Here is a 26,014-nt window from a genome sequence, read left to right as displayed (position 1 = left end):
CCGAATTCGTTTGACTATCTTGTTCAATCATACATGCCTCCCAGCTAAATAAACATAAAATCAGCAAATTCGGAAATGTAATTCAAAAGATATGGCAGATAATGTTAATGAAAGCGTAACATGCCACATGTGATGGATTTTAAAAGAGACTATAGCTTCAAAATAAAGTAAAAGGGAATATTACTCCAAACTCTTTGTTGTAAAGATACTCAAAGATTGCAACTTTAATTTATTGCAAATTTTTTTTGTATGATTTAGTATTATTGCAATGAAAATTTGAAAGTGTATGAGAACTTATTGGTCACCGTGTATATTTGTTTTGAAATAATCACATGTATTTATCAGTATAAATATTTTATTTCACACAACCTACAGAAAGGTTTTTTTTTAATAATATAGACAAATTTTTATACAGTATTTGACACCCAATAAGTTAATTATTGCAATAAGTTTGCATTCTGCCAAAGATCAGATAGAATTCAGATCAATTCATAGATAACAGTTTTATTACATCAATCAACTGGGCTGTAAGGATGTCTGAAAAAAAAAAAGTGAAATCAATTTCCAAAATAAATAATTTTTCAAATAAGAGCTAGCTTTCAATTTAAATAAATTAAGCAAACAAATTGTTTTGTTATTGTCATGCTGAAATATGCATAATATATTTCCTAACATTGAAAAACAAAATTATCTTATTTAATCCTTTTACAATAAATAAAAAGCATTAATATAATCTGCAATTTTTTGTATCACAACTTTGAATTGAGTGCAGAATATAATCTATTTTTAGAGATTCCCTCTACATCTGCCTAATTAGTATAGAATTCAAAAACCGTTATAGGGTTGCAAATGTCTTGGATTCATTAAATTTTTCTTATTTTAACACTTTCTTTTCTGCAAACACATTTGAATGTGTAAGGCTAAGAAAAAGAGTTTTGGCAAATTTAATCGAATAATAGTCAATACATGGATTCCTTAACTTTCTTTGGTAAAAACTAATTTAACACACACGACACTCATATTTTTGATTTCTTTGTTGACAAAGGTGTCCTGTGGGGCCTATAGCTCTGCAGCTACACCCCCGGGCCATTTTCTAATAATTTATATGTACACAAAAATTAATATTTTTTTTTACTTTGAAGCTACATATGATTCCATATTTCTGAAATAAAATATTTTTACTATTTATCAAATTTAATTCTTCCTTTAAGAGATACTAGCTATTTATGTGTAGGAATATTTGTTCAATATTAAGCATTTTCTCTCAATTAAAAGTAAATTACCAAAGTAACTATTTAGAAATAATTTATGTAAACCATGATGCATAAATAAATTAATAAATATTTGTTTCTTTGGGTAGAGAGCCTTAAGAAATACAAATTTGGTCAATTTTGTTTAAATGCCCAATAATTTTTCATAGCCATAAGTTTACTTAAATACTGGTTTATTTTATAGCACATTTATAATAAGTGTGTAAGACTTAATAAAGACATTTAAAGTTAAAAAAAAAATGTTTAAAAATTTTCTAATCCAATTTTTACTTTAATACTAATTAAACACCATTTTTATTACAAGTACCTTTCAAAAGCAAATATAAAATAAAAATAAAATAAGTAATAAAATACTTAGTTGAGACTCTATTACTATTCTGAAATAAAATTATATTCCAATATTACTATTCCAAACAAAATTCAAATTCCAAACAAATAATTATCCTAAAATGAAATTAGAATGTTATAAAAAAATGTAATTCCAAAAGTAGCTTATAAATTTTTTTTTAAATCTAAAAAACTATGCATGAGTCTTTACCATCTAGAAAAAGTATAATACTTAGATTTTTTGTTTATGAATTTATTATGTTATTTATATGTTATTTTAAGTTTTTTTAATTTAAATTATATTAAAATAAATCAGTTTTACTAATTAAATCTGTATTTAAATTATATTACACAAATGTGCCAATTGTAAATATATTTATTTAAAATATAAAATTATTTAAACAGCATTAGTAATACAATTTAGTGAAATATCAAACATTTAGTAAATTTTTTTTAAAAGTGACAATAAACTGTAAGACATGTTTAAAACTAATAAGATAAATTCCAGAATAAATTTTAAAACAAAATAATATAAAAAATTGAAATATAACACATTGCTGAAACAATAAATTTACAAATGTAGCTATTATCAATATCGTAGAAAGAAGCTACTATGCTACATTTTAATACAAGCATAAGATATACAAAAAAATAAACATGATTATTGAAAATAAATAATTACTTACACCACAAGTTTCTTTATGTCCCTTTTATAATGTGGATTCTAAAAAGTTAACATTTACAAATGTTTAAAATTCAAATTTATTAGAAATGTTTTAAATTCAAATTTATTAGAAATGTTTTAAATTCAAATTTTTTAAAAGTTCTCATATTTTAAAATAAAGGAAAAGATTTCAACATTTCACTAGCTAAAACAAAAATATAACAATAGCGCACGATTTAATCAAAAATAATGTATCGAATCGAGAATGGAATAACAGCAGTTGGTAAATAAGTTAGTTCCTTCACTAAATTAGTAAAAGTGCCAGAAAATATGAGTTTCATAAAAATTTAATTTCCCATGCTTTTTTAAAGTTAAAAAATATGGGTAATCTTCAGAAGTTGGGCATTCCTGTGTTTATAATGTGCATACATAAAATTTTCTAAAATTCTGAAAACTGCAATGATATTAGTGTTTCAAAATGTTTATTCTACGTTAGGATAGAGTTGGAGAAATTTAACTTGTAATTTGCAGCTTCAGTAACTGAGTTGTAATAGAATTTTTTTATTATTTAATCTTATCTAATTCTAATTTCCTTCTTAAGCAGACTAAATTAAATATTCAACAAAAAAAAAAAGTAATTTCAACTTATATTGCTTATCAGCAATATTTGCATTTATAATTAGCAGCTAGTGAATATAACCAATGGGTTGGAAAAGAATCCGTAATTTAAAATGAATTTGCTAAGGTCAAAAATAATATGGTAGAAATCAATGTAAATATTAAAAACTAACTGTAAGCTTAGAAAATTTTACAATATAATTGTTTAGCTTTTTTCCACCTACATAACTTTGACTTATGACAGTAGGGTTGAAGCAGATGGTTATAATTAAGGATTTAATAATAAACAGCAATGCTGTTAAATTTGTGACAGAAAAAATATTTTTTCGAAATTTTCTGCCATTTTTGAACTAGCTGCAACAAATAATTGCTGAAGCCTACAATAGGCTTAAATGGTGACTGATGCACGTTAAATCTGTCGAGTCTCAAAGTCCTCCATGTTCCCATAACAAATCATTACCTCTGGGGGCACTGATCCAGGAGTTTCACTGTATTCTGGATACGGCGTTGAACATTAGTAGTTGTAAACCCAAAAATTGGGTCGGCTGTTCAACGGCGGTCATAAAATAAAATAAAATAGGTTTATTTAAAAATATATATTTTTCTCAAATGAAAATTTTTATTAAAGGTAAAGATCACTGATAATTAAATGTATAAACATGTTGTCATTCAAAATGTTACAGGAACTACCTTATATTACATGCTAATAATCTATCCATTTTAGTTGCACAGTTTCAATTATAAAATAATCTTAAAAATGTTACATGTTACCTTCAAATAAAAATCAGTAGGTGAGCTATATGCATCTGAAAAAAAGAGTAAAAATTTGTTGTTAAAAGTTAAAGAAAAATCTAATTTTTTTTATAAAAATATAACATTAAAGATTTGAATCTTTTAAAAAAGATAAAAATAAACATGACGACAAGTACATGTTTTTTTTATACACAGATGGCAGTTTGTAATGATGCTTTCATACATGGGAAGAAGCTGTTACCTACAGTTTTTAGCAGCAACAACGATGTGTTTTTTTTAAAAACTTTTTTTATTTAAGAAACAGAAAACAATTATCTTATCATAGGAAGTTTTGTTTAAAAACAATAAAAGAAAAAATGAATAAGTTTTAGTAATTTTTAAAATAATCCATAATCCCACTAGATAATAAAATAAACACTAGAGCATATTCAATTGCATACAAGAATTGACAAACAACAAAATTTATTAAAGTTTTGAAGATATTGTTTCGAAAAGACAGAACAAATTAGTTCTTCAATTATATAATAAATGCTCATTACAAGATTTTTTCATTTTTTCACTATGAATAATTTTTTCTGTTAAAAATTTTATAACAAGTTTAAACATAAAAAATAACACTAAGATATACAAATAACTGACAATTCTCTAAACTGAATGAATTGTAACATATTTTTAAGAATTGTGATTATTTTCACAATTTAAAATTGTGAAAATAAGTTTGTGAAAATAAGTTTAAGAATCTGAATTCATTGCAAAAAGGAGTGTTTCTATGAAAAATTTCTTATTTGATTGTTTACACTTATTAAACAACTAAATTATGGGAAGGTTGTCTATTTCACGAAGATTACAATTAACACAGAAAAATCCTATTGCAAAAATATAGCTTTAGTTTTTAAAGGCTTTAATTAAGTTAAACAAAGATTTTTTTCAAAATTTCTTTTAAGGATGATAATGAAACAGTTAAAAAAATGTTGCTGAGCATTTTACAATTAGAAAAAAGTGCAATATGAACTAATAAAAATCAAAGAGTTAGTTACCAATAATATACAAAATGATAATAACAATAAAAAATAATACACTACCCAAAGTTGTAGCTGCACCGGCAGAGCTCAGTGGCGTTGCAAATGATCCATACTTATCACTAAAATAAATCACATGAACATAGTTAAAATAAAGCTTATTTATAAATGATAATTGATTGAAAATGAAAAAACAATTAGGTTGTAGAAACATATTTCTTATGAATTAATAGCCTAAAGCTTCTATTCAGACAAAAAAATTTCTCTAGTTTGCAAAACATAATCCAAAGTTTCAATCTCATAAATGAAATTGTTATAAATTTGAAATTATTTAATTTTAATGTTTGTTATTAGTGGTAACTATTAATGTAAGCAACTCACCGTAATTTACAAGAATGAAAAAAAAAATCTTTATTTAAAAAAATATTTTTTATTTTCTCAGTTTTAAACATATATCAGAGAGAATTGTCCAATAACTCATTCTTTAGAGTATACTTTATGATTATTATTAAATAAACTGTAAAAATTTTAAAATAAACTGTCAAAATTTATTATCAAATCAAATGGTCAACATGAACTTGCATTGATTAATACTTTTTATTCAAAACTTTACGTTTTTAATTATATTTTGTACAACACAACGGCCACTAGATTAATATAATAGTAATAAAAATCTCTTTAAGCTAGTTGTAAAAATTATAATAGATAAAGGAAACATATCTTAAAAAGGGTATGAAAAAAAACCCCCCAAACAATTAGTAAAATATACTGAAGTGAAACCATACTCAAAGAAAGTTAGAATAAAGGGACAAATGTCTCCAAGCCAGGGACTGTTGAAGGCACGGTAAAAATTTCTTACAAGAAATGAAATGCTTTTAATTTTTTTTTAATTGCAGATATTTTTTTATTTAGATATATTGCAATGTTTCAAAATTTTAGAGAAAGAATTTATTACAATAACTACATGTTAATAAAACCAGAAAACAATTAGGATATAGTTAAAGTAAGTAGGAAAAAAAGATGGTAAATAATATCTTATTTATTTATGGAAATTGATATTTTAAGTACCAAAGGTAATAGTAACCAAAAGTGCTAAAGGTAACCAAAGGTGATATTTTAGGTACCAAAGGTTTGTAAATGTTTTCCATTGTTTGGAAAACATTTACAAAATATGGAAATTGGACTTTGTGTTTTTTTTTACACAAAAAGCCACATAACAAACAATTTTTGTAATGTGGTCTGTAATCCCCATGACAAACCTTATTAAAAGCATAAGATTTCCAAAGTGTGTATTCAAAATTTATTATACATCGATTATATTATTTTACTTATTAAAACTTATCTTTAGAAATAACAATATATTTAAAATCTGTGAAAACCAATTGAAAAATAATTTAATTGAAACCAATGACCTCATTTTTAAAAAAAATAAATTAATTAAGTTTCTATGAATTTCCTAAAAAAATTAAAGTCCTAAATTATTTTCTAATTTATTTGAAAACTAATTCAAGTTTGGATTCATATTTTTACACTATATATTAGTAATAATAATAAGCTAGCACTTTAGTTATAAATATTTGTATGATTTTTGAATTAATAAGGGAACAATTCTTTATTTGGATGCACCATGAATGTGGAAAAATAGCTTTCAAAAGATTTTATTTGAAAACTTTATTTACAATTTTATAACCTTTAAACTTAAAATGAGTTTCATCTTTATTCAAATGTTTTATTGATTTTCAATGGGGAAAAACTATAATTTTTATTTATTGCTAACCTAAATGTCAAAAAATATCAGAGCAAATATCTAAACTTAGGTACTTTAGCTATATAGATTATAAAAATTAAGTCTCCTAGATCATAATGTATGCATATAGAAATTTTTTTCCAGCCAATAAGGTAAAAGATTCTTAGCAAAATTGGTAACATTAACCAGGGTGATAAATCTAAAAAAAATCTTCGAAATTTTTAGAGTAAAACTTAAAAAATTGGAATAGTTTTTCAATTTAAATATGCAAGATTTTAAATATAATTTATGAATGTTTAGATATTCATACAGATTTATGTTTACCTATGATATTTCAGTATGAAGTACCTGACATATTTTTCAATTAAAATTGTTCATTATTAATAAATAAATAATAAATAAGGATATAATTTATTATTTCCATTTAATAAATTTATTTAAAGCTCAAGATTAAAAAAGTCTAATTTAAATGAAAGATATTTTTCTTGAAATAATTAAATAAAATTATTTATTGAAAAGAACTAAATCAGGTTTTTTATAAAATAACAATTATGATGAGAAAATTAAGGAAAATAACAGCCAAGAAGTTTTTTTAAGCTATTTAACAGTTAACAGTTTTAATGCATAAAAATAAAATGAAACTTATTAGAGGCAAGTTTTTGTGTGATCACAGAGGCAAAATTATGTTCAGTGCTTATACTTTTATACTTAATTCTGTACTTTCCAGAAATTTTAAGCATTATTTTTAAAGCCCCTGAAAATTTCTAGTTTTCCATATTTCCAGAAAGAGTGGCCAACCTGCAATATCTTATCCTTGCCATCTTGTTAATTATTGACTAGGTCACATTAAAAACAAAAAGGAAAATAAAAGAAAACCAGATTTTGTTTATTGCTTATTAATTTAATTTTTTCAATTTAACTGCTTTTAATTTTTTAACATTGTTTTGAGAATAAGTCTATACTGTGAATTATTAGATGTTTACTGTTAATATTAAAAAATTTTAATACATAGGATAAAAAATGTAAAATATAATAAATCATACAAAATATAAATGATAATAGTAATTTTGATTTAACAAAACAAGAAAACTAACAATTTTATATTTACACTAATTTTCCATAATAATATATTTTCTAGTAATATAATTTCTTGTAAATTTTTATGTTTACAAACATACCAAACACTTCCTGGAGTAGACATTGGTGAGATATACTGAGGAGTATTCCTATCTAGCAATGATTCAGTTGAGCGAGACAGGCTAGCAATCAAAATGAAGCATAATTAAATCAATATCAAAAAATTATAAAATTGGCATTTCCTTTAGAATATGGCTTTTAAAATAAATTTATTATTCATTTTTTTAAACATTATACCAATAAATTTTTTTTTTTAAAAAAAGGGAAAAATAGTGACTTTACCTGAAAAATAAATTGTTTTCAGATTTTCTTTGTTTTAAAAATACAGTTTGAGAATAATATAAAAAATAAATATTAATATTATTATCAATTTTTATTCCCAATCAAATTAAAATTAGTACAATAAGCAACTTCCAAATAATAGTATTGAATATGTAATAGTATTTCAGAATTTAATTAATTTCAAATAAAATAATTCAAATAAAATAATTGTAAAATACTCTTATAATAATATGGTCATAGCTGCCAACATTTATATGAAAAAAAATTGTAAATTTTACAAAATAATATAAATTAAATTTTATGATAATTGTTGCATAATGTACAAAAAATATTTTACACATTAGAGATTTCTATAGCCATCAAAATAGAAAAATTGCAATATTTTCCAGTTATGATTGACATCAAATGAACTTGAAATATTATTATGTTTACTCATAATTTCAAATAGTAATAGGCATTTAATTCTCAGAAAATTAAAAGATTTTTTCACTAATTTAAAAAGGGAATTCTGAATAAAAGTAAACTGAATATTTTAAAAGAACAAATATTTACTGCAATAGATATTTTTATAGGAAACTAACTCAATTTTAGGAAATTTCCTAAAATGTACAAAAAAAAAAAAAAAAAAAAAAAAAAAAAAAAAAAAAAAAAAAANAAAAAAGAGAGAGAGAGAGAAATTTTATTACACCAGTAAACCAGGAGAAACGAGTAAAATCTAGTAGTCTACTGGGAAATCCAGTAGAGTTGGCAGCTATGCATGGTACTCATGGAGTTTATAAATGAACACATACTTAAGCTTTCTTAAGCAACTTGATGGTGATTCAGTGCTAGGGATAACACCTAAAAGATATACAATATTATTATTTTTGAGTTTTTATGACAATAGAATACTTATTTAAATTTAAACCTTTTAGAAGTATTAAAAAAAAGAAACCAGGCAAATAAATATGAATAAATAGAGAAAAAAGTACCTATTTTTCCATTTGAGGGAGGGGTAATTACAGTTATTCTCTGTGTTTTGGAATTTTCCCCTCTTTTCTGCAATGAATAAATTATGTTAAACAATAGTAAAAAATGTCAGACATAGATTTCTATTAATTATAAGCTACAAAAAAGCAATATTTTCTCAAAATATCTGCTCTTTTTTATGATGATGGATATTTATCACTATAAAATTGTTAGAAAGTTATGTGTGTAACATTACTTGAACAATGAATTGACCCGTGCTCTGAGTTTTCCAATAAAATTTTGAATCATATATTTACTGAAGATGGTAATATTTTATAAGAACGATACTAATTTTTATTCAATAATTAGTTATCTTTTTTTTATAGAAAATATGACAAATATTTTATTTTGTTTAAGAAACGTTAATTCATGTTGTAAAGTATGTGTATTTTATAATACATAAACATTATAAATAAAAGCAATACTATGCACAGACCTCGAAATTTTTTTTAAAATTAACAATAAAATTAAGTTTATTTAAAGTCACATTGGTCATATAGACATCATGTATCTTACTCGTGTTTAGGAACCAAATTGATTTACAGCAAAAGTTCAATTTAAAAAAAAACAAACAAACATTACATTGAAAATTAATTTACTTACATCAGTAAATTTTGTAAACACTGTGTTAAGAGTAGAGCTAGAGAAAAGAGAAAGACATAAGAAAGAAAGCGAAGAGAAAAAAAAGTAGGAAAAATAAAATATCATTAGAGAAAATGCTTACAGTGGAGATTTTTCCTCATATGGAGATTTTCTACCTATAACAAATTGAAATATATAAATTAAAGTGGATACATTTAGTAACCTATGGAAAAATCACCATGAACTAATGAGACATATATATGCTGCATTGGAAACAAAATCTATTAGCAAAAATTATCAAATTAATGAAGAAAAATTGCTAATCTCTTATTTGAAAAAAGTGGCAAAAATGTTTTGAATTGAATAAGAAGGTAAGTTGTTCATAAATATTCACCTCTATCTGATCTTTGAGCTGAGCCAGGGTTGCTACTTGATGCATTTCTGAAATAAATTGGAATAAGTTATCCATTTTCAAGATCAGGAAAAACAGTGTTTATTTTCCACTGAATATCTCACCCGCTAATGATATTTTAAGTTAAAGAAAAATTATCACAAGATTAAAAAAAAACTGATTAATAAGCATTGGATACTTTACCAAATATCTAACAAAAACTAAGCAGACATGTACAGTGCGGGGAAAGAAAAAAAAATCGTCCACCTTTAATAACTTTTGATCTAATGATCAGATCTTCACGGCCTAGGACTCAATCTTAATGGTTAGATCTCAAATCAATCTTAATGGTTAGATCTCAAATATGCTAATTAATCAGTGCAGACGATTCTTTAAATTTTGAAATCAGGCAAAAAACGTACTTTCTCTGAATAAACATACCTTTCTTTTTGATCGATTCAGATGTGACCTCTAAAATCTAGGGGGTAGCCAGAATCTCGGAAATATGATTTCCATAGTTTCTTCTAGAGATTTAAAGTTTGGACCCTTTATTTTTAATTTTACTTTTTGCACATTTCACCATGTCTTGAAAACTTTTTAAATGAATTAAATTTTTGCATAAAATTATAAAATTTGCTTTTCCAAAGATAATTCCATAAAAAAAAAAAAAAGATTTTACTGAATAATTATTATTTTATTTACAACAGTCGAAAATTTGTTTAATTGTCAGGTATACAATATTTTACGCTATTTTAAAGTATGTAAGTTTACAAGGTACAAAATCAACTGAATAGTTTCTGAGAAATCGAATTTAAATTATTATTACTTTAAAATTAGATTTCTCAGGAGCTGTTTGACTGACTTTGCCCAAATTTCATATTTTGTTAAGTTTAAAATAGAAAGTCAAGTTTCTCGGGGTTTATTTTGACTCCAAACTAAATTGGGGTTATCATCTTGAATACTGTACCAGCAGGACCAGAAAGATTTTCTGGTCTTGCAGAAATGTTATTGGTAGATCCTGGGGATTATCCCCCAAAATAGTTTACTGGATATACTCAATGATTATTAGTCCTATCATCACTTATGGCGCAATCGTCTGGTGGTCGAGGACTAGATTGAGCTCCGCAAGTTCTAATCTTAATAGACTACTAAGAATGGTCTGAGTAGCCCTGTCAGGCTGTCTTAGGACCACTCTTACAGCTGATCTAGAGAGCTTACTTGGACTCCTTCCATTGAACTTACGCATTGAAGTTGAAGCTCAGACAGGCATAAAGCGTCTTATGCACCTTGACCTATGGAAAGAGTATTCCAAACACTTGTCATAGGGACATCTTGTCTCATAAGTGGTGGATATACCCTCTTTTATCATGCCTAGTGACTATATGTCACTAAAATATGCTTTTCACAAGCCCTTTAAAATCCATTTTCCTACTAGAGAAGAATGGTTTAATTCTCCTCTGTGGCTTAAAGGCAAATGTCTAATATGGTACACTGATGGTTTAAAGATTGGTGCTAAATCAGGAGCAGGAATCTATTGCTCCAATGATAGTACCAAACTTCACTTTCCCCTGGGAAACTATGCCACTGTTTTTCAGGCTGAGGTCTATGCCATTATCTTGTGCTGCAAGATATGCTTAGACAAGGGATATCCAAATACGACCATCCGCATCTGTTCTGACAGTCAGGCTGCTCTCCTATCACTGTCTCATTCTAATCACGGGGTTCGGGTACAATAGACCTCTGGTCGACGTGCCCTGCTCGTCAGAGCAGCCGAATCTTTAAATCTTATCTTGAGTTTAAAATGGCGTAAAAAACTGCATACTTTACAATTAAAAATTTTTTCAACTATTTTTTAAAAAAACACAAAAATAATAAATATTTACTAAAATTTATTTCTGCAGTAAAATGGCATCGCATCATTGTAAAATTGAATCTTATAATTGCGTGCAAATTTTTTTAAAATTTGCATAAAAAACTCTCAAGGTATGGCAAAATACACAAAAAGTAAAATTAACATTGGAAGGTCAAAACTTTAGATCGCTTTCCTCACCAAACTGTGGAGACCACAAATTTCAGAATGCGGCTACCCTTTACATTTCAGGGATCAAAAATTTGAATACGTTGAAAAAAAAGGTATGCTTGTTCAGAGAATGCTATTCAATGAATGTTTTTGTGTCTGATTTCGTAACTTAAAATATCATCTGCACTAATTAATTAGCACATTTGAGTTCATCCCCTCAAACTATTACGTTTAAGCCCTTTTTATTGAGGGACATTTTGGAGAGCTCAATTTTAAATTCATTCTTAAAAAGTTTGATTATTTTGTACCACACATGGCGATAATAATACATGGGGTGAATCCTAATTTGATTTAAAATTATTTATTGCATAATGAAATGCACCTCTTAGAACAATGATGCAAAGTTATGGTAATTATAGTGCAATTATATATATATAAAGAAATCTTGAAATTAAAGCTTTTAAGCAGAATTTGAAGTAAACTTCTGTCAGAATTTTATAAGATGTCAAAACATTTCTTGCATACAAGAGATATTAATATAGTAGTATCTGTGAAACAGATAATTGGGTAACAAAGAAATTAAAGAAATTTACATACCGTATATTCCGGCGTATAACGCACACTTTTAATACAAAAAATACCATTGGAATTTACGGGTGTGCGGTATACGTCGAATATAAAAAATTGTAGATTAAAAAAATTAAAATATAGAAAAATTCTTTTATTTTAAAGAAATAACATACCTTTACCTATATACTTTATTGATTTTCGTTGTTACATAAATAGTTCATTATATTCGTTTTCCGTTATTTCTTCAAGCACGTCAGCACAATCTGTTTTGTCTTCATCTGTGTTACCTTCATCCATAAATAGACAGTCATCTTCTGATTTGTCCAGATTATTTGAAATGCTGCATTTTTTGAATGATTTTCTAACCATCTCAGGCTTAATTTGATCCCATGCTTTTAATATCCATTCGCACCCTGTTTCCAAACTTGCATGGCGCATATGTCCTCCTTTCGTTAAAGTTTTCTCGCCCTCCAATATCCAAGTGTTCCACTGTTTCTTTAAATTGGCTTTAAAAGCAGCCGTCCAATGGCTGAACTAATGGTGTCAATCCGTCCGGAATAACTGCCATATCGGTGTTACATTCTTTCAACAATTTTTTTGTATTATCTGTAAGGTGGGACCAAAACATGTCCCACACTAAAAGGCTTTCTGGTTTTCTATAGATACTAGACGAGATATTGCTCATGTACAATCCAAATTTTCGTGAGCGTTATACGAAGAGTATATCTTAAAAAAAAGTTATTAGGAATTACGGGTGCACGTAATACGCCGGGGCGCGTTATGCGCCGGAATATACGGTACTTTTGTAGTTAGTTTTAAAAAACACAAATTTTTTTATATTTGATTTTTTCCTCACCTAACTATTTACAGCTTCTATTTAATTATCATGTCAGTAAAATAAATTGCAACTTAAGACAAACACATCTGTCAACTGGTAATTAAAAAAAAATCTAAATCAATTAATATAGCTTAATTAACATTTATTCAAGTATTTATAAGATAAACCTTTATTTTGTTTTGCATTAAGAAAAACCAAAAAAAGTTTACCATGAATTTTATGCTTATAATTGCTTGTAACTTGGTGATAATTATTTTCCTAACTTAAATAAGATACATATTTAAAGACAGAAAAAAAATAAACCTTTTCTTTTGTCTAATGCATAGATGACTTATATTATTAAATTTCAAAAGTATCCATGTATTGGCTAAAGCTTCATGACTAATTTGTTTTGTTTGCTTTAGTTTAATGAAATTTACAAAAACTCCCTTTGAAAGCGCAGTCTCTCTATTGAATAAGGCAGAGAAAATGTTGTTCGTGACAATGGAAAGTGAGTTCCAATTTCAAACTGAACTTTGGATTATCATAAAAAGTTATAAGCAATAAGTAAGTATAAGTAATATTTAAGAATACGCATAAAACTTAAAATTTTGCAAATTTTTTTTTTAAAAGGTTATGTTAAAAATATTCATGTTAGTTTTAACTACCCCAGTACAATATGTGTGTGCTTAAGTAATTAAAATATATTACTAAGATTAGATCGACAGAGTACAATGGTTGGTACAAGATATAGAAGTCACTATAATGTACAATACTCAAATAGTATTACTTATTCAAGATAAATAAATTAAATTATTTATAGAAAAAAAATGAAAAAAATAAAATAAAAGAGAAAAATTAAAACATTGGGATCATTCAACTTGCACTTGAAGAAATTAGTTTTACAGAGAAATACATCACAAAATAAAAATTTCAATAGAAAATTATTATAAATAAGATTTTAACAGAAATAGTAAAACAAAACTAGTTTTGAGAGTAAGGATATATAATTTACTAAGTATTACATTTAATAGAGGGGAAAACTATTTAAAAGAAAAATAAAATTTGTTATTGCCAATTATTATTCATTCTCACCATTAGTTTCAGAAGAAAAAATTTAATCACTTATGAGAAAATTATTAAACAATACATACAAAAGAATAATTTGGAAAACTAACAATATTTTTTCATTACATATTACAAATACATTATTCACAGTAGTTGAGAAACAAGCTAAAAATTAATAGATACCTCTGCATACTAATATATTTCTTCATCACATCATTTTCTTGCAGAAGTTTTTTACGTTCACTATAAGAATAAAATAAATTGCTGATTAAATTCTTCAAAATTTTTTTTAATTTTTTTTAGTAGAAAAGTAAAATAACTACATGAGAAAATGGGATTAATGTTTCCAGGGAAAGTAAAAGAATCATAAAATGCCATTTAGAAGATTACAGTTCAATCTACACTATGGCTAAAAATCCATTTCATTTTAATTAGTAAGAGAATTGAATAAATATATAAGTAACTGTTTTTGCTTTACAGTGAGGCAGAAATTTAAAGCTGCCTCTGCATATTATGGAGACGACATTGGGTGTTAGACCCAAAGCATAGCCAGGTTAATTAGGTGGTTATACGACAATTATAAAGAAGATATCAAAAATTTCTTACCATGCTTATTGCAATACATAGCTTTTAAAACATACAAAAATACTATATTCTACATTAGATCATTTCAAAGAATAATCATACATTATTCTTTGAAATGATGTAAATCTTAAAATATTCAGATATTAACAATACAAAAATTGTCTAATGCATATAATTACATTATATCAACATTAAATAAAATTAATTAACAATTAGCTGAGCCTGGCTCAATATAAATATAATTCAAAGAATTTTTTTAATACTAAATAAACTTTGGAGTTGGAGTGTATTAGAAAAATACAACAAAACATAAACTTCAAATGGCATTTTGAAAATAGAGATAAATAAAACCACATAAATACTCCTTAAAAATTTAAATAACTTACACCTTGAGAACCCCTTTTTATTAGTAAAATAAAAGCATTTAATAACACAGTATGTCAGTAAACAATTAAAAATATAATAAAAGTTTAATATAAAATATAAAGTTCTTACTTATCCAGTTCTTTCAAATTTTTTATTAAGTTTCGGAAATCTTCTCTAATTGTTTTGAACTTTTTAAGCTAAATAAATAAAACCAAACTTTAGTAAAATAGTTCCTTTACAGTAATTTTTTGGAAAAATTTTATTTTTAAGAAAACATTAATTTCAACGTGTACAGCAAAAAGGCTGAAAAAAATTACTCCGTAATTGTTTTAATCGTAGAGAACACATTTAATGTAATGTGACATCAGTAAAAAACTTATTTGATAAAAGTCTGCACCACATAACAACATAACTAAAAATAGAGAATTCCTCTAATAAGAATAAAATTTAGTGAAACCCAAATTATTCTATATAAAAATTTCACTCTGCTTAACAGTAAATTTAAAGCTCCTTTTTCGAAAAAAAAATCATTTATAAAAATGAAACTTCCATTTTATACTAAAAGTAATAACACAAAAATAAATAGGGAATTGAATTAACTTGAATAGCATTCCCTGATCGAATAGATTTTCATTACTGATTCCTCTCATATCACAAACGGGCATAAAAGGATTAAAACATTTTATTGTTTAAACAAGTCTTAAAACTGTTTTAAGACTAAAATTAATCGAAAAGCTCGTGCTTGGTGACATATTAGTATGGAGTGCCTTATTCTGAAACCCACATTCACTGTAGCTAACAGGAATGGAAACAAGAAAAGACTAAGTTAAAGTTATCAAAGAAAAAAAAGTTTGGCAAAGAAACGATATTTTTAAATAGTTTTCAGTTTCTTGAATCCAAGGTACTAAAATAAACAAAAATGTAGAAATCTATATAAGTAAATAGAAGAGCATTGTAAATTTGAGTAGAAGATAGGAGGGAAAGTCAAATTTTGAAGAAAGTTGCCTTAGTTAACACTGGTTTTATGCAAATATTATACCCTTGATTGATTGACTTGAGACAAACGATTGAACGATTGGAAAGAACTTATTGTTCTGGATAAAAAAGAAGATAAAGAGGTATGCAATGGAATAATCATAAGTTCTGAAAGTGTCATTTACATTATTCCAATTTTTAGCAACCTTGATACGCTCAAAAAATTCTTAAAAATTAGCTGTTAGAGATATGACATATTGGGTGATGTCCATAAAAGCCAGTTTTTGATACGTAAGAAAATTTTAAATTTCTAAAAATTAGAATACATGTCAATGATACCAAAACTTATTTTCACAAAAGTTACTAGAACTGCTCTAATTTTTTTAAAAATCAGAATTATATGTTTTTAAATTCTGCAAGTAAGAAAATCCTAAATGGTGGAACTATCTAATAGTATTATGTCATTTTAAATATCATGAATGAGATTAAGACATTCTATGTAATACCAAAAAGGTTGAGACTTGTTTAAGCAAATGTATATACAAACGGTCTCTAATAAATGATTTCTTTTGAAAAAATAAAAAAATGATCTTATGCATATTTTTCATTAATAGCTATAAAGTATTCAATGATGCTACACTAATAGTTAACAACAACTAAAAATCAATATGCAAATACCATTAAAGTGGAATAGTGTAGAAATATAATTTTTGAGTTTGACAAATGTACTGCTTTGATTACAGAATATTCAATTGCAGTTGTATAGAACCAAGTTTTTTTTTTTAAAAAAAAAGAAAAAAAAAAGAAACGAGACTTTACAATGAATAACAATTGAATAAATAAAAAGAAACAATTCTGTAGACAGATTAATTTTATTTATTTTCCTCATAAACATTTAATTTAAGCATGAGTATTAAATAATTCATTTAAAAAAGTTGAAGAAAAAGTCATATTTCTACATCAATTAAATTTTAAAACCTTCATAAGCTTTTATAAACAGGAAGTAATGATTATTACTACTATAGCTAAAGCTCTGGAAAAGAAAGTCCGAGGAGACGTAATGTAACAATATAAGTAATAATGGTGCATCAGCTAATTGTCTTCCATAGGAACGGCAAACCTTTTTTTTCTTCTTGTCATAAGAATTTTTTCTATAACTTTAATAAATATTTTTTAAATAGGATCAGGTAGATCTTTTTATCAAAAAAATAAAATATTTTGGAAGTAAAATTGAAAAAAAAATCTATTAAATAACCTTTTTCTTTCAGTAAACCAGCTAAAATCTAGAATTTTTACAGTTAACATGGCATTTTCATTACTTTGTAATTGATGAAATACTCGAATTTAATATTTTAAAGAACATGGAAAATATTTATCAAAAACAAAACCAGATATATTATTCTAACTCAAAAAAGAAGAAAGAAATTAAGAGATTGTACCTGTTTTCTCTGATGAGCTACAAGTCTAGCTCGATGATTTTTTTGAAATTCAGATACCTAAACAATTTTCAATTGAAAAGAAAAAAAAATGTTTTTTACTGATCTAAAATTAAAAACACAGTAAATAAAAAAGTCACATTGTTTTTTAAATAAATATAGCAAATTTATATAATAACTTGTTATCTAGTAGGGGAAAGTTGGATAAAACAGGATAGTCGGACAGAACGGGAGACGTCGCTTAGGGACCAGACTATTACAGCTATCTAGTGGACAACGACAGAAACGTGTTATTTGACCGTGATTATATTATTCTCGGTGCGTCTCATTTCGAGATCACTTTTCGATAGAAAGTTGTAGGTCTCAGAACTTTTTTATTCTATTTTCTACATTTACGTACGTTGTTTTTTACATTGTACTGCCTCTATATATGGGAATAAAATTTCGGTGAATATTAAATTTGATTAACCATTTATTTACCAATACTTTTATGTGCAGTCTATCGAATTTTCTTTGCACATTTAGGCAGCAGCCATGTTTGTTTCAGAAAGGGTCGGAGTCGGACAAAACGGGACACTTATGAGTTGGACAAAACGGGATAGAGTTTTTTATGTCCCGTTTTATCCACCTATTTATTTGTTGGATTATTACATTTTAAAATAGTCATACATTAATGTAGGCCTAGGCTTTTTGAACAGCTTATTTATATTAGCTATATATATTTTTGAGAAATTTAATCTCTTTATATAGTAATGCAAAATTTGTTTATTAACGTTCATTATTAAGCATTTTATTTTTGACTCTAGGATTTCAGATCTTTCTTTAGAACTAATTGTAATGTATTACTCTGATGAAGACTTGAGCTTTTTTATATATAAACTTCTTAATTTTCTGGATTGCTCAATTCAATCTGCATTCAATTCTAAAATGAATTCTTCTCTTTGTAACTGAAGAATTTAAATGCTTGATTATTAAAGAGTCTTTCAGGGATGTTACGACATCAATGGAGTGAATTAGAAATAAAAGTGAATNTGGCATTTTCATTACTTTGTAATTGATGAAATACTCGAATTTAATATTTTAAAGAACATGGAAAATATTTATCAAAAACAATACCAGATATATTATTCTAACTTAAAAAAGAAGAAAGAAATTAAGAGATTGTACCTGTTTTCTCTGATGAGCTACCAGTCTAGCTCGATGATTTTTTTGAAATTCAGATACCTAAACAATTTTCAATTGAATAGAAAAAAAAAATGTTTTTTACTGATCTAAAATTAAAATCACAGTAAATAAAAAAGTCACATTGTTTTTTAAATAAATATAGCAAATTTATATTATAACTTGTTATCTAGTATATGCTAAAATAAAACATAAATAAATTAAAATATGTCAACTGCAAACAAACAGAAAATAAATTGTGCATATAGAAATATTATTTGATGAACAAAATATAGTTGAAGTTAGAAAATATTAATAATAAAAAAAATATTTATATTAAACAAAACAAAATAAAATTTTATGACAGAGTAGAATTCAATATATCTTCTTATAAATGAAACAACAGCAGTACAAATTATAATTATATATACCTTAAACACGTTTTTTATAAATCTACAAAAATTTAAAAATTCATGAATTCAACCTGCATGGTGCTTATTAAATCATTATGTTATTGCTAACATTATTTAATTCTTTTACACCACTGGTATATAAAATTCTTTATTTTCATTCTAAGAGTTGTTTAAATTTTTGATTTTTAATGCAATTGAGGCATACCTCAGCCAATACAAGCAAACAAATTTGGTTCATTTACAGGGATTATGTTAGTCTTTTATACAACAATTATTATTAGAAACCTGTAAGCTAATTATAAATATCATATGAAAGTAATGCAAGTTTAATGATAGGAACATAAAATAATTTAGGTGAAAAAAATATTTTTACCTGTTGTACCTCTTTTACTTTCTTTTTCAATAATTCATCAGGATCAGTAAAATAAACTTGTACATCAGGTTTCATCTAAAATATTAATTCTAAATTAGAAACAGGGAAATGAAAACATATAATTTTCTGTTATTATATAATAATATTAAAATTACTCTAAACATGAAATCAGGATAAATAACGCAATGAAAAAAGAATCAAAAATATAAGTACAGTTAGACTTGGAAGATCAAGGAAATTCAATAGGCTAAAACTTTTTTTGTAAACCATGTTTTATAAGAATGATGAGATTGTTAAGAATTTATAATGGCAAAATAAAATAACCTAGAAAAAATTAATTTTAAATATATTTTAATGCTTTAATTATGTGCTGTACATTTAAAAAACAAATTTTATATTACTGCATCATTTGCCATAAACTGGCATGCAAGAGAAAATTATGTATCTTCACATACCATAGATGAAAGTATTATTGTTGTACATTGATTTCCACATAGTTTGCACTGTCCTCTGGCACCTGAAGAAGAAGAAAAAAGAAGCAATTATCAATAAATGATTTTTTCTTAATATTTCATACCAACTTAATTTGAAATTATTCTAGAAGTTGAAAATATTTATTTTGAAAAAAATTCATAGATAAATTTTAAAATCTTAATCTTTGTTAATAATAAAAAAAGTTCAAATAATAATAATAGAAAAGTATAAAAGTTCAAGGATTTTGGCACTCATTTATAAATAGAACAGTGTTAACGTTATTGGCTTTTGCTTGTGACAAAGACAATAGGACTTCACCAGCAAACAAACACGAAATCAACAAGAGAACAGAAATAGAATAGAGAAAAAAAATGTTCTTCTGTCATATGGGGAAAAAATTAGTAAAATGTTTAGTAGTTCTTCATAATCAGCAAAAATTTAAGAGATTTTCCGTTGGATTTTAGAGCGTCAAAGGTAAATCCTAAAATTGGGAATCTTTAGCAAAATGCAGCAAATTTGCTTGAATGAATGTTAAAATTCAGCAAATCCAGTTCAATATAAACACATGTGGAATTGTGAGTATTCACTCAACATTAGTGATAAGAGCTTTCGAACCATACGTATGGTGGTACGTCCAAATAGGCTGTGGTTGTCTGAATTCTAAAGATGTTGAAATATTTTGAAAACCACGCTTTGTGTGTAATTAAATTATTTTGTGGTGACAATCAATACGGCAAAAAGATAAAATCTTACTATAGAAAAGAAAAAAATAAGCATTTTCTACTAACATTCAATGAAAAAGAAACATAATTAAGGTTTTTAAGAAATAATTAAAAAAAAAAACACCTTTAGGCACTTTTTAAAATTACTATGTACTCTGAAAGCAGTTTTAAAATCAATAAATTAACTGTTGGTTTTCGTAAACAATTTTTAAAAAAATCAAAATGTAAATGAATTCTAAATTAAATAATCAATCAATTGAAAACAAATGTTTATAATAAATTCAAGGACATAAAATGTGATTATCACATATTACAATAGAAAGTATTCTTTCTTTAAGGAGATAATTTTTTTCACCAAAAAAAGGAAACAAATTGTACTTAAAAGATACAAACTAGATAGCCCGAGAAAATATTTTTAGGCCTTTTTTTCAGAATATAAAACGAAAATGATAAAATTTTTTAAAAAAGTCTTAAATTTAAACAACTGAGTGCTAAATTTTACTATTTCAGTTTGTTGAAATAGAATAAAATTGCCTGAAAACAAGGTAGATAAAACATTCAATTCATGTAGCAGAAATAAGAATGAAATTTCCTATGGATAGTTACTTTAATTTAAAAATTAAAACCTAAAAACAATGCCAATACTGAACCTTATTTTAAGCAAGTTAGTGACAATGAAAACGAATACCATAAATAAAATTTTACAATAATTTATTATCAATATATAATAAAGAATTTAAAAACAATGCAGTCACAAGAAAAACAATTTGACTACAAGTTTTAGTAAGATAATAACGAATAATTATCAAATCCTAAGGAAGGCCAAACAATCATATATTACCATTCATTTCATTGGTTGACAAACATATAACTGCTAAATTTTACACATCTTTAGTAAACGAAAAAAAACTTTCAAGATGTATTCAAATAATTGCCGGGGTAAATAAATGATTTTCATTGATTAACTTCAGAAACATTGGTTTCGAAAGTCTTAAGTTATAACATTTCACTGAAAATGATAAGTATATGTTAAAAAGATTATGACTATTAAATATTCCAGAATCTAAATGATTAATTATACGTAGAAAAAGATGAAATAGTAATACAAAATCAATACTTACAATTTTCCTCACAATCACGACAGTAAATATGACCACAACTTGTAAGAAAAAAGCTTTTTTCACTATCTGGTAATAAAAAACAATTATTACAATGTACCCAATCCATGATTTGTAAAATAAGATATGATCTTTAAGAAAAAAATAGTTTTTTTTCTTCAATCAAATTGTTAATTTTGGGGTAAGGGAATAACAATGACAAAACTGTTAAATAAAAGAAAGTTTATCAAATTAATGGAGAAAAAAAACTATCATAATTTTTTTGTAAGCAAATAAATTCGAAAATACCCGGGGCACGTTCCAATATTCGCACCGGTGTAACCGGTTACACTGGTTTGCCGCACCGACCGTTCCAATATTAAAACCAGTTACACCAGTGCACTGCACCGATCGTTCCAATATTCAAACCAGTGTCACCAGTTACGCACGAAGTGCACCAGGTTTCTGGTCGGTTNAGATTTTTATTTTTCTCTTTAATTTTGTTAAATATTTAAATATAAAACTTACTGAGATGATGGATGCATTTTAAAGTAAACATTTAAATAGGAAAAATATGCAATAAGAAACTAAAGTTTTACTTTCTATCAACTAAACTTAAAAAATAAATAAGATAAACTGAAACTAATCATGATATTTTGCTTTATTATATGAAACAGCTTTAAAAGTCTAGAAATATATATTCTTTAACAAGTAATGCAAAAATAGAATGGTCAAGAAATAAATATAATAGAACAAAAAATAAATTTGTTATCACTAATATATTTTTCTCAAAGATTCCGAAAGAGGAGAGCGTCTGCTACTGGTTGCTAATGGCAACCAGAACTGGACCTAACCGCACCGATCGTTCCTAAATTACGGTGCGAACTGAGGTCACGTGACTAGTTTGCTTTCGTGTAACCAGTGTCACCGGTGCGAATATTGGAACGCAGCCCCGGTTCCGATTTCTGACGCGGTTGCAAAACATTTATCGTCTGCTTGCGCTACTAAAAAAATATAATAAAGTACTTTTCTTAAATAATACAAAAGGAAAACTTTTTTTAGATAGAAAGAAAGAGGTAATAAAATGTACTATGGCTGAAAATAAATATTTTCTTTAAAAAAATATTATTAAAATTATTTATTATGTTTAATGAAAATTCCGTTGGCAATACTTTACTCAAGCAGAAGATATAGTTACTTCTCTTTTCTTATTGATAAAAAACGTAAACAAATAGTCAAGATGAAGTTATAAATTTTTATCTACTACTTAAAGATATCATCAAACACAGTATTCAATAAATGCACTTGAAAGACTGATTAGGATTCTACAATATCATGTGGTAAGAGGTTGTGAAAGTGGTGGTAGTGATTAAAGACGTCGCTGGTATCGAGAGCGTGCTGTCATTTGTTTTATATTCGTTAGTGATTCCCACTAATAAAACAACCATGTCAGAAAGATTCACTGTCACCAAGCCTACAGTTCAAAACTCAGCTTTTGGATCGGAAAGGAATTACGGCGCAACCCAATATGTCGATGAATCATCTAGATTACAAGATGACGCTTGTTATGGTATGTTGGCTAACGTGGCAAAATGTAAACAATAAAATTTAATCATCAGTGACTGATTCCCTAACCGGGTATTTTATTATTTTTTATAGTTTATCATGTAATCAAGAGTTTAATGATTTATATTGCACACTGATGTGCGAAATACCTTCAATATTTTGTAATTATTAATTACTTTTATTAAATATAGGTAATCCAACTGTCACTGCCATTTTTTCCCCATTAAATATATCGAATCTCCGCGAGAACAATTTTCTTTAATCGAAAAAAAAAAGAAAAAATATTTTTCTACACATTATTCGTGTAGAAAGTACAATTAATTTAACTTGTACCTCTTTTTAGTTAAGAAAGTTGCTTAAATATTTTATTTTAACCTAATGCTTGTTTTGAAAAACATCAAGATATTTAAATTTGATGGCATGGTTTCTTTCTTTCTTTTCTCTTTTTTTCCTGGATACAATATTGTTAATAAAGTCTTTTTCTTTTCTTCCAGTATTTTGTTTCAATACAAACAATTTTTGGAATTATTGTTTATAAAATATTTTGTAAATTAAACTGAAGTTTGAGCAAATTAATATTTATTCCGGATTTTACTAAGTTTCGCTACTGAGTTAAAAATAGATTTTCTTCTTAATCTTACTCAAGTAATTGAATTAAGGCTGATATAAGTAAATAATATTCTGTAAATAATATTCTGTAAATAATAATATTAGTTAAATATATTAAAGTGAAAACGTAAGTTAGAAAGTGTTGTGTAATTTCATTATTAAAAAATACAGTATTCTAATAAGTTATTCTAGTATTTTAAAATTTTCCTTTTTTTTAAAAAAACATTAACTGTAGATTTCTACTAGAGTACATATTTTTTATTCCAAGTTTTAAAAAAAAGTAATTTTAAAAACTCTTTTATATAATTCTTTTCTTAGACATAAAAAAATAATTTGAATTAGTTTGATTTTTTAAAGTTAAAACATAAGTTAGAAAGCGTCGTGTAGTTTCTTTATTATAAAATACAATATTCTAATCCGCTATTTTAGTATTTTAAAATTTTTCTTTAAAAAAAAAAATGAGCTGTAGATTTCTACTAAAGAACATTTTTTATTCCTAGTTTTTAAAAAAAAGTAATTTTAAAAACTCTTTTATATATTTCTTAGATCTTCCAACACATGGTTTTGATGAAGATATAAAGAATAAAAAAATAATTAAGGAGATTAATAGGGAGTGAGACAATAGCATTTAGCAACAAATTTTGAAATGCTCTATTTAGCTTGGTGACATTGGAACATCAAACTTACTTATTTGTAATGTTATGCTTATGTTGACTGTTTCATAGTCATACATAAGTGTTCTTTTTATTTTACATCATTTGAATAAATAAACGCTATTACATTGTAGTTATGTTCCTATTTATTTCATTACTATTGAAATTTTTTAATTTTATTTTAATATATTAGATTACTAATAAATTTCGAAAATTATGAACAGGTATACTTTAAAGAAAAACTATAACTATTACTTTTTTTGATATGCTTATTTTAAAATTGTGGCTTGCAAATTTGGTTAAATTTTTAGAGGAAAATTTAATATCTTCTGATGAATATAACATTTTTCCTACTCTAGTAATTTTTTTGTTGTTGCCAGCTTTGATAGGTAATGGATGAAATTTAGATTTTTTTTATGAAATTAATTAATTGAATGGCATAATTTATTAAAACATAAAAATCTTAATGATTTATTATTAGAATACTTATTATTTACTTTTAATTAATTTAATTTTGCCAAAATAAGAACTAAAATTTACTTAAATCAATAGAGAGAGTTTATTTTAACACTTTTCCTGATAGCCAAATACATATATGTATCTAGATTACTTAAAATAAAAATGCTTCAATCAATTGAAAATATCCATAGTACTGTTTCAATCTTACTTTAATTAATAAACTATATTTATCCTGAATTTATTGTCTTCCTTTAAACGAAAATGTGCATAAAATCAGGGATGAGATTAGCCGAAAGGCAAAAAAGCTGAATTTCCACAATAGCAAATTTTACGCAAGCGCAACCCTTTAATAATAAATTCCAGACAGTTTAAGGTAATAAATAATGTGTTGACATACAATTGTGTACTAATCTATTATTATATAAATGATTACATTGATACNGTGCTATAATGGGATATTAATATAATTTGTTATTCTTAATATTTCTTCTTCTAAGCAGTTATGTATAAATGCAGCATATAACTTTTTTTTTACTAAATTATAGAAGTCTTAAATTTTTCTAGCGAGTTTCTCTGTATTTTATTATTAAAATTTTCTTAATTTAATAATTACAGACTACTTATAGGAAAATTTATAATTTAACATAGTAATTATACATATAATATGTGTTCACAAAATAAAATATATAGTAATACATTATAAGTTACTTTACTTACCTCGTTTATCGAACAAAACAAAGACAGAAATATTTTTAAATAAATTTATTTTTAAAAGGAAATTTGAAATCGAACGTCAAATCTGCATCCGCTAAAAAGACAGCGGAAACCCCGAACGGAAGAGGAACCAAAAT

At 25.5% G+C, this 26,014-nt stretch overlaps 2 protein-coding genes across 14 annotated transcripts in view; one reads left to right on the top strand and one right to left on the bottom strand.

Annotated features, from left to right (window-relative positions):
* Positions 1–337: 337 nt before the first annotated feature.
* On the bottom strand, positions 338–26,014 carry LOC107453992 (vilya). Of its 12 annotated transcripts, none has more exons than XM_071182060.1 (17): positions 23,054–23,182; positions 21,901–21,966; positions 20,039–20,100; positions 19,584–19,658; positions 18,804–18,860; positions 15,355–15,422; positions 14,458–14,517; positions 9,803–9,849; positions 9,551–9,584; positions 9,430–9,466; positions 8,790–8,856; positions 8,610–8,658; positions 7,578–7,658; positions 4,716–4,774; positions 3,652–3,686; positions 2,285–2,322; positions 338–537 (listed from the first exon to the last, which is right to left on the bottom strand). In XM_071182060.1, exons 3-17 carry the CDS (start codon positions 20,039–20,041, stop codon positions 513–515), a joined length of 735 nt encoding a protein of 244 aa, XP_071038161.1. In that variant the 5' UTR covers positions 20,042–20,100; positions 21,901–21,966; positions 23,054–23,182; the 3' UTR covers positions 338–512. The 12 variants fall into 12 exon arrangements, with proteins under 12 accessions (XP_071038161.1, XP_015926507.1, XP_042896728.1 ...); XM_071182056.1 differs by lacking the exons at positions 338–537; positions 23,054–23,182 and adding exons at positions 544–1,648; positions 25,881–26,014; XM_071182054.1 differs by lacking the exon at positions 338–537 and adding an exon at positions 544–1,648 and having other exon boundaries at positions 23,141–23,260.
* The window catches only part of LOC107453993 (solute carrier family 12 member 6), a 41,259-nt gene continuing 38,556 nt past the window's right edge, over positions 23,312–26,014 (top strand). Inside the window, exon 1 of one of the 2 annotated variants that reach the window (XM_071182048.1) lies at positions 23,312–23,446. In XM_071182048.1, coding sequence (XP_071038149.1) covers positions 23,323–23,446 — 124 coding nt within the window. In that variant the 5' untranslated portion in view covers positions 23,312–23,322. Of the gene's footprint in view, positions 23,447–23,495; positions 23,515–26,014 lie in introns of those variants that run through there. The other variant, XM_071182050.1, reaches the window with a different exon arrangement.

Source organism: Parasteatoda tepidariorum, chromosome 6, assembly GCF_043381705.1.
Source record: "Parasteatoda tepidariorum isolate YZ-2023 chromosome 6, CAS_Ptep_4.0, whole genome shotgun sequence".
Taxonomy (NCBI): domain Eukaryota; kingdom Metazoa; phylum Arthropoda; class Arachnida; order Araneae; family Theridiidae; genus Parasteatoda; species Parasteatoda tepidariorum.
This window is presented reverse-complemented; position numbering and strand designations above follow the sequence as displayed.

Bases quoted from the DNA above. Each gene is read 5' to 3' on its own strand.
- LOC107453992 (XM_071182053.1), bottom strand. From the start codon at position 22,006: ATGGATTGGGTACATTGTAATAATTGTTTTTTATTACCAGATAGTGAA. The intron at 9,585-9,802 runs GTGAATATTTAT...AATTTGTTATAG, and splicing joins AGCTCAAAGATCAGATAGAG to GTAGAAAATCTCCATATGAG. The intron at 3,687-4,715 runs GTAGTGTATTAT...TCTTTTTTTCAG, and splicing joins CGGTGCAGCTACAACTTTGG to ATGCATATAGCTCACCTACT.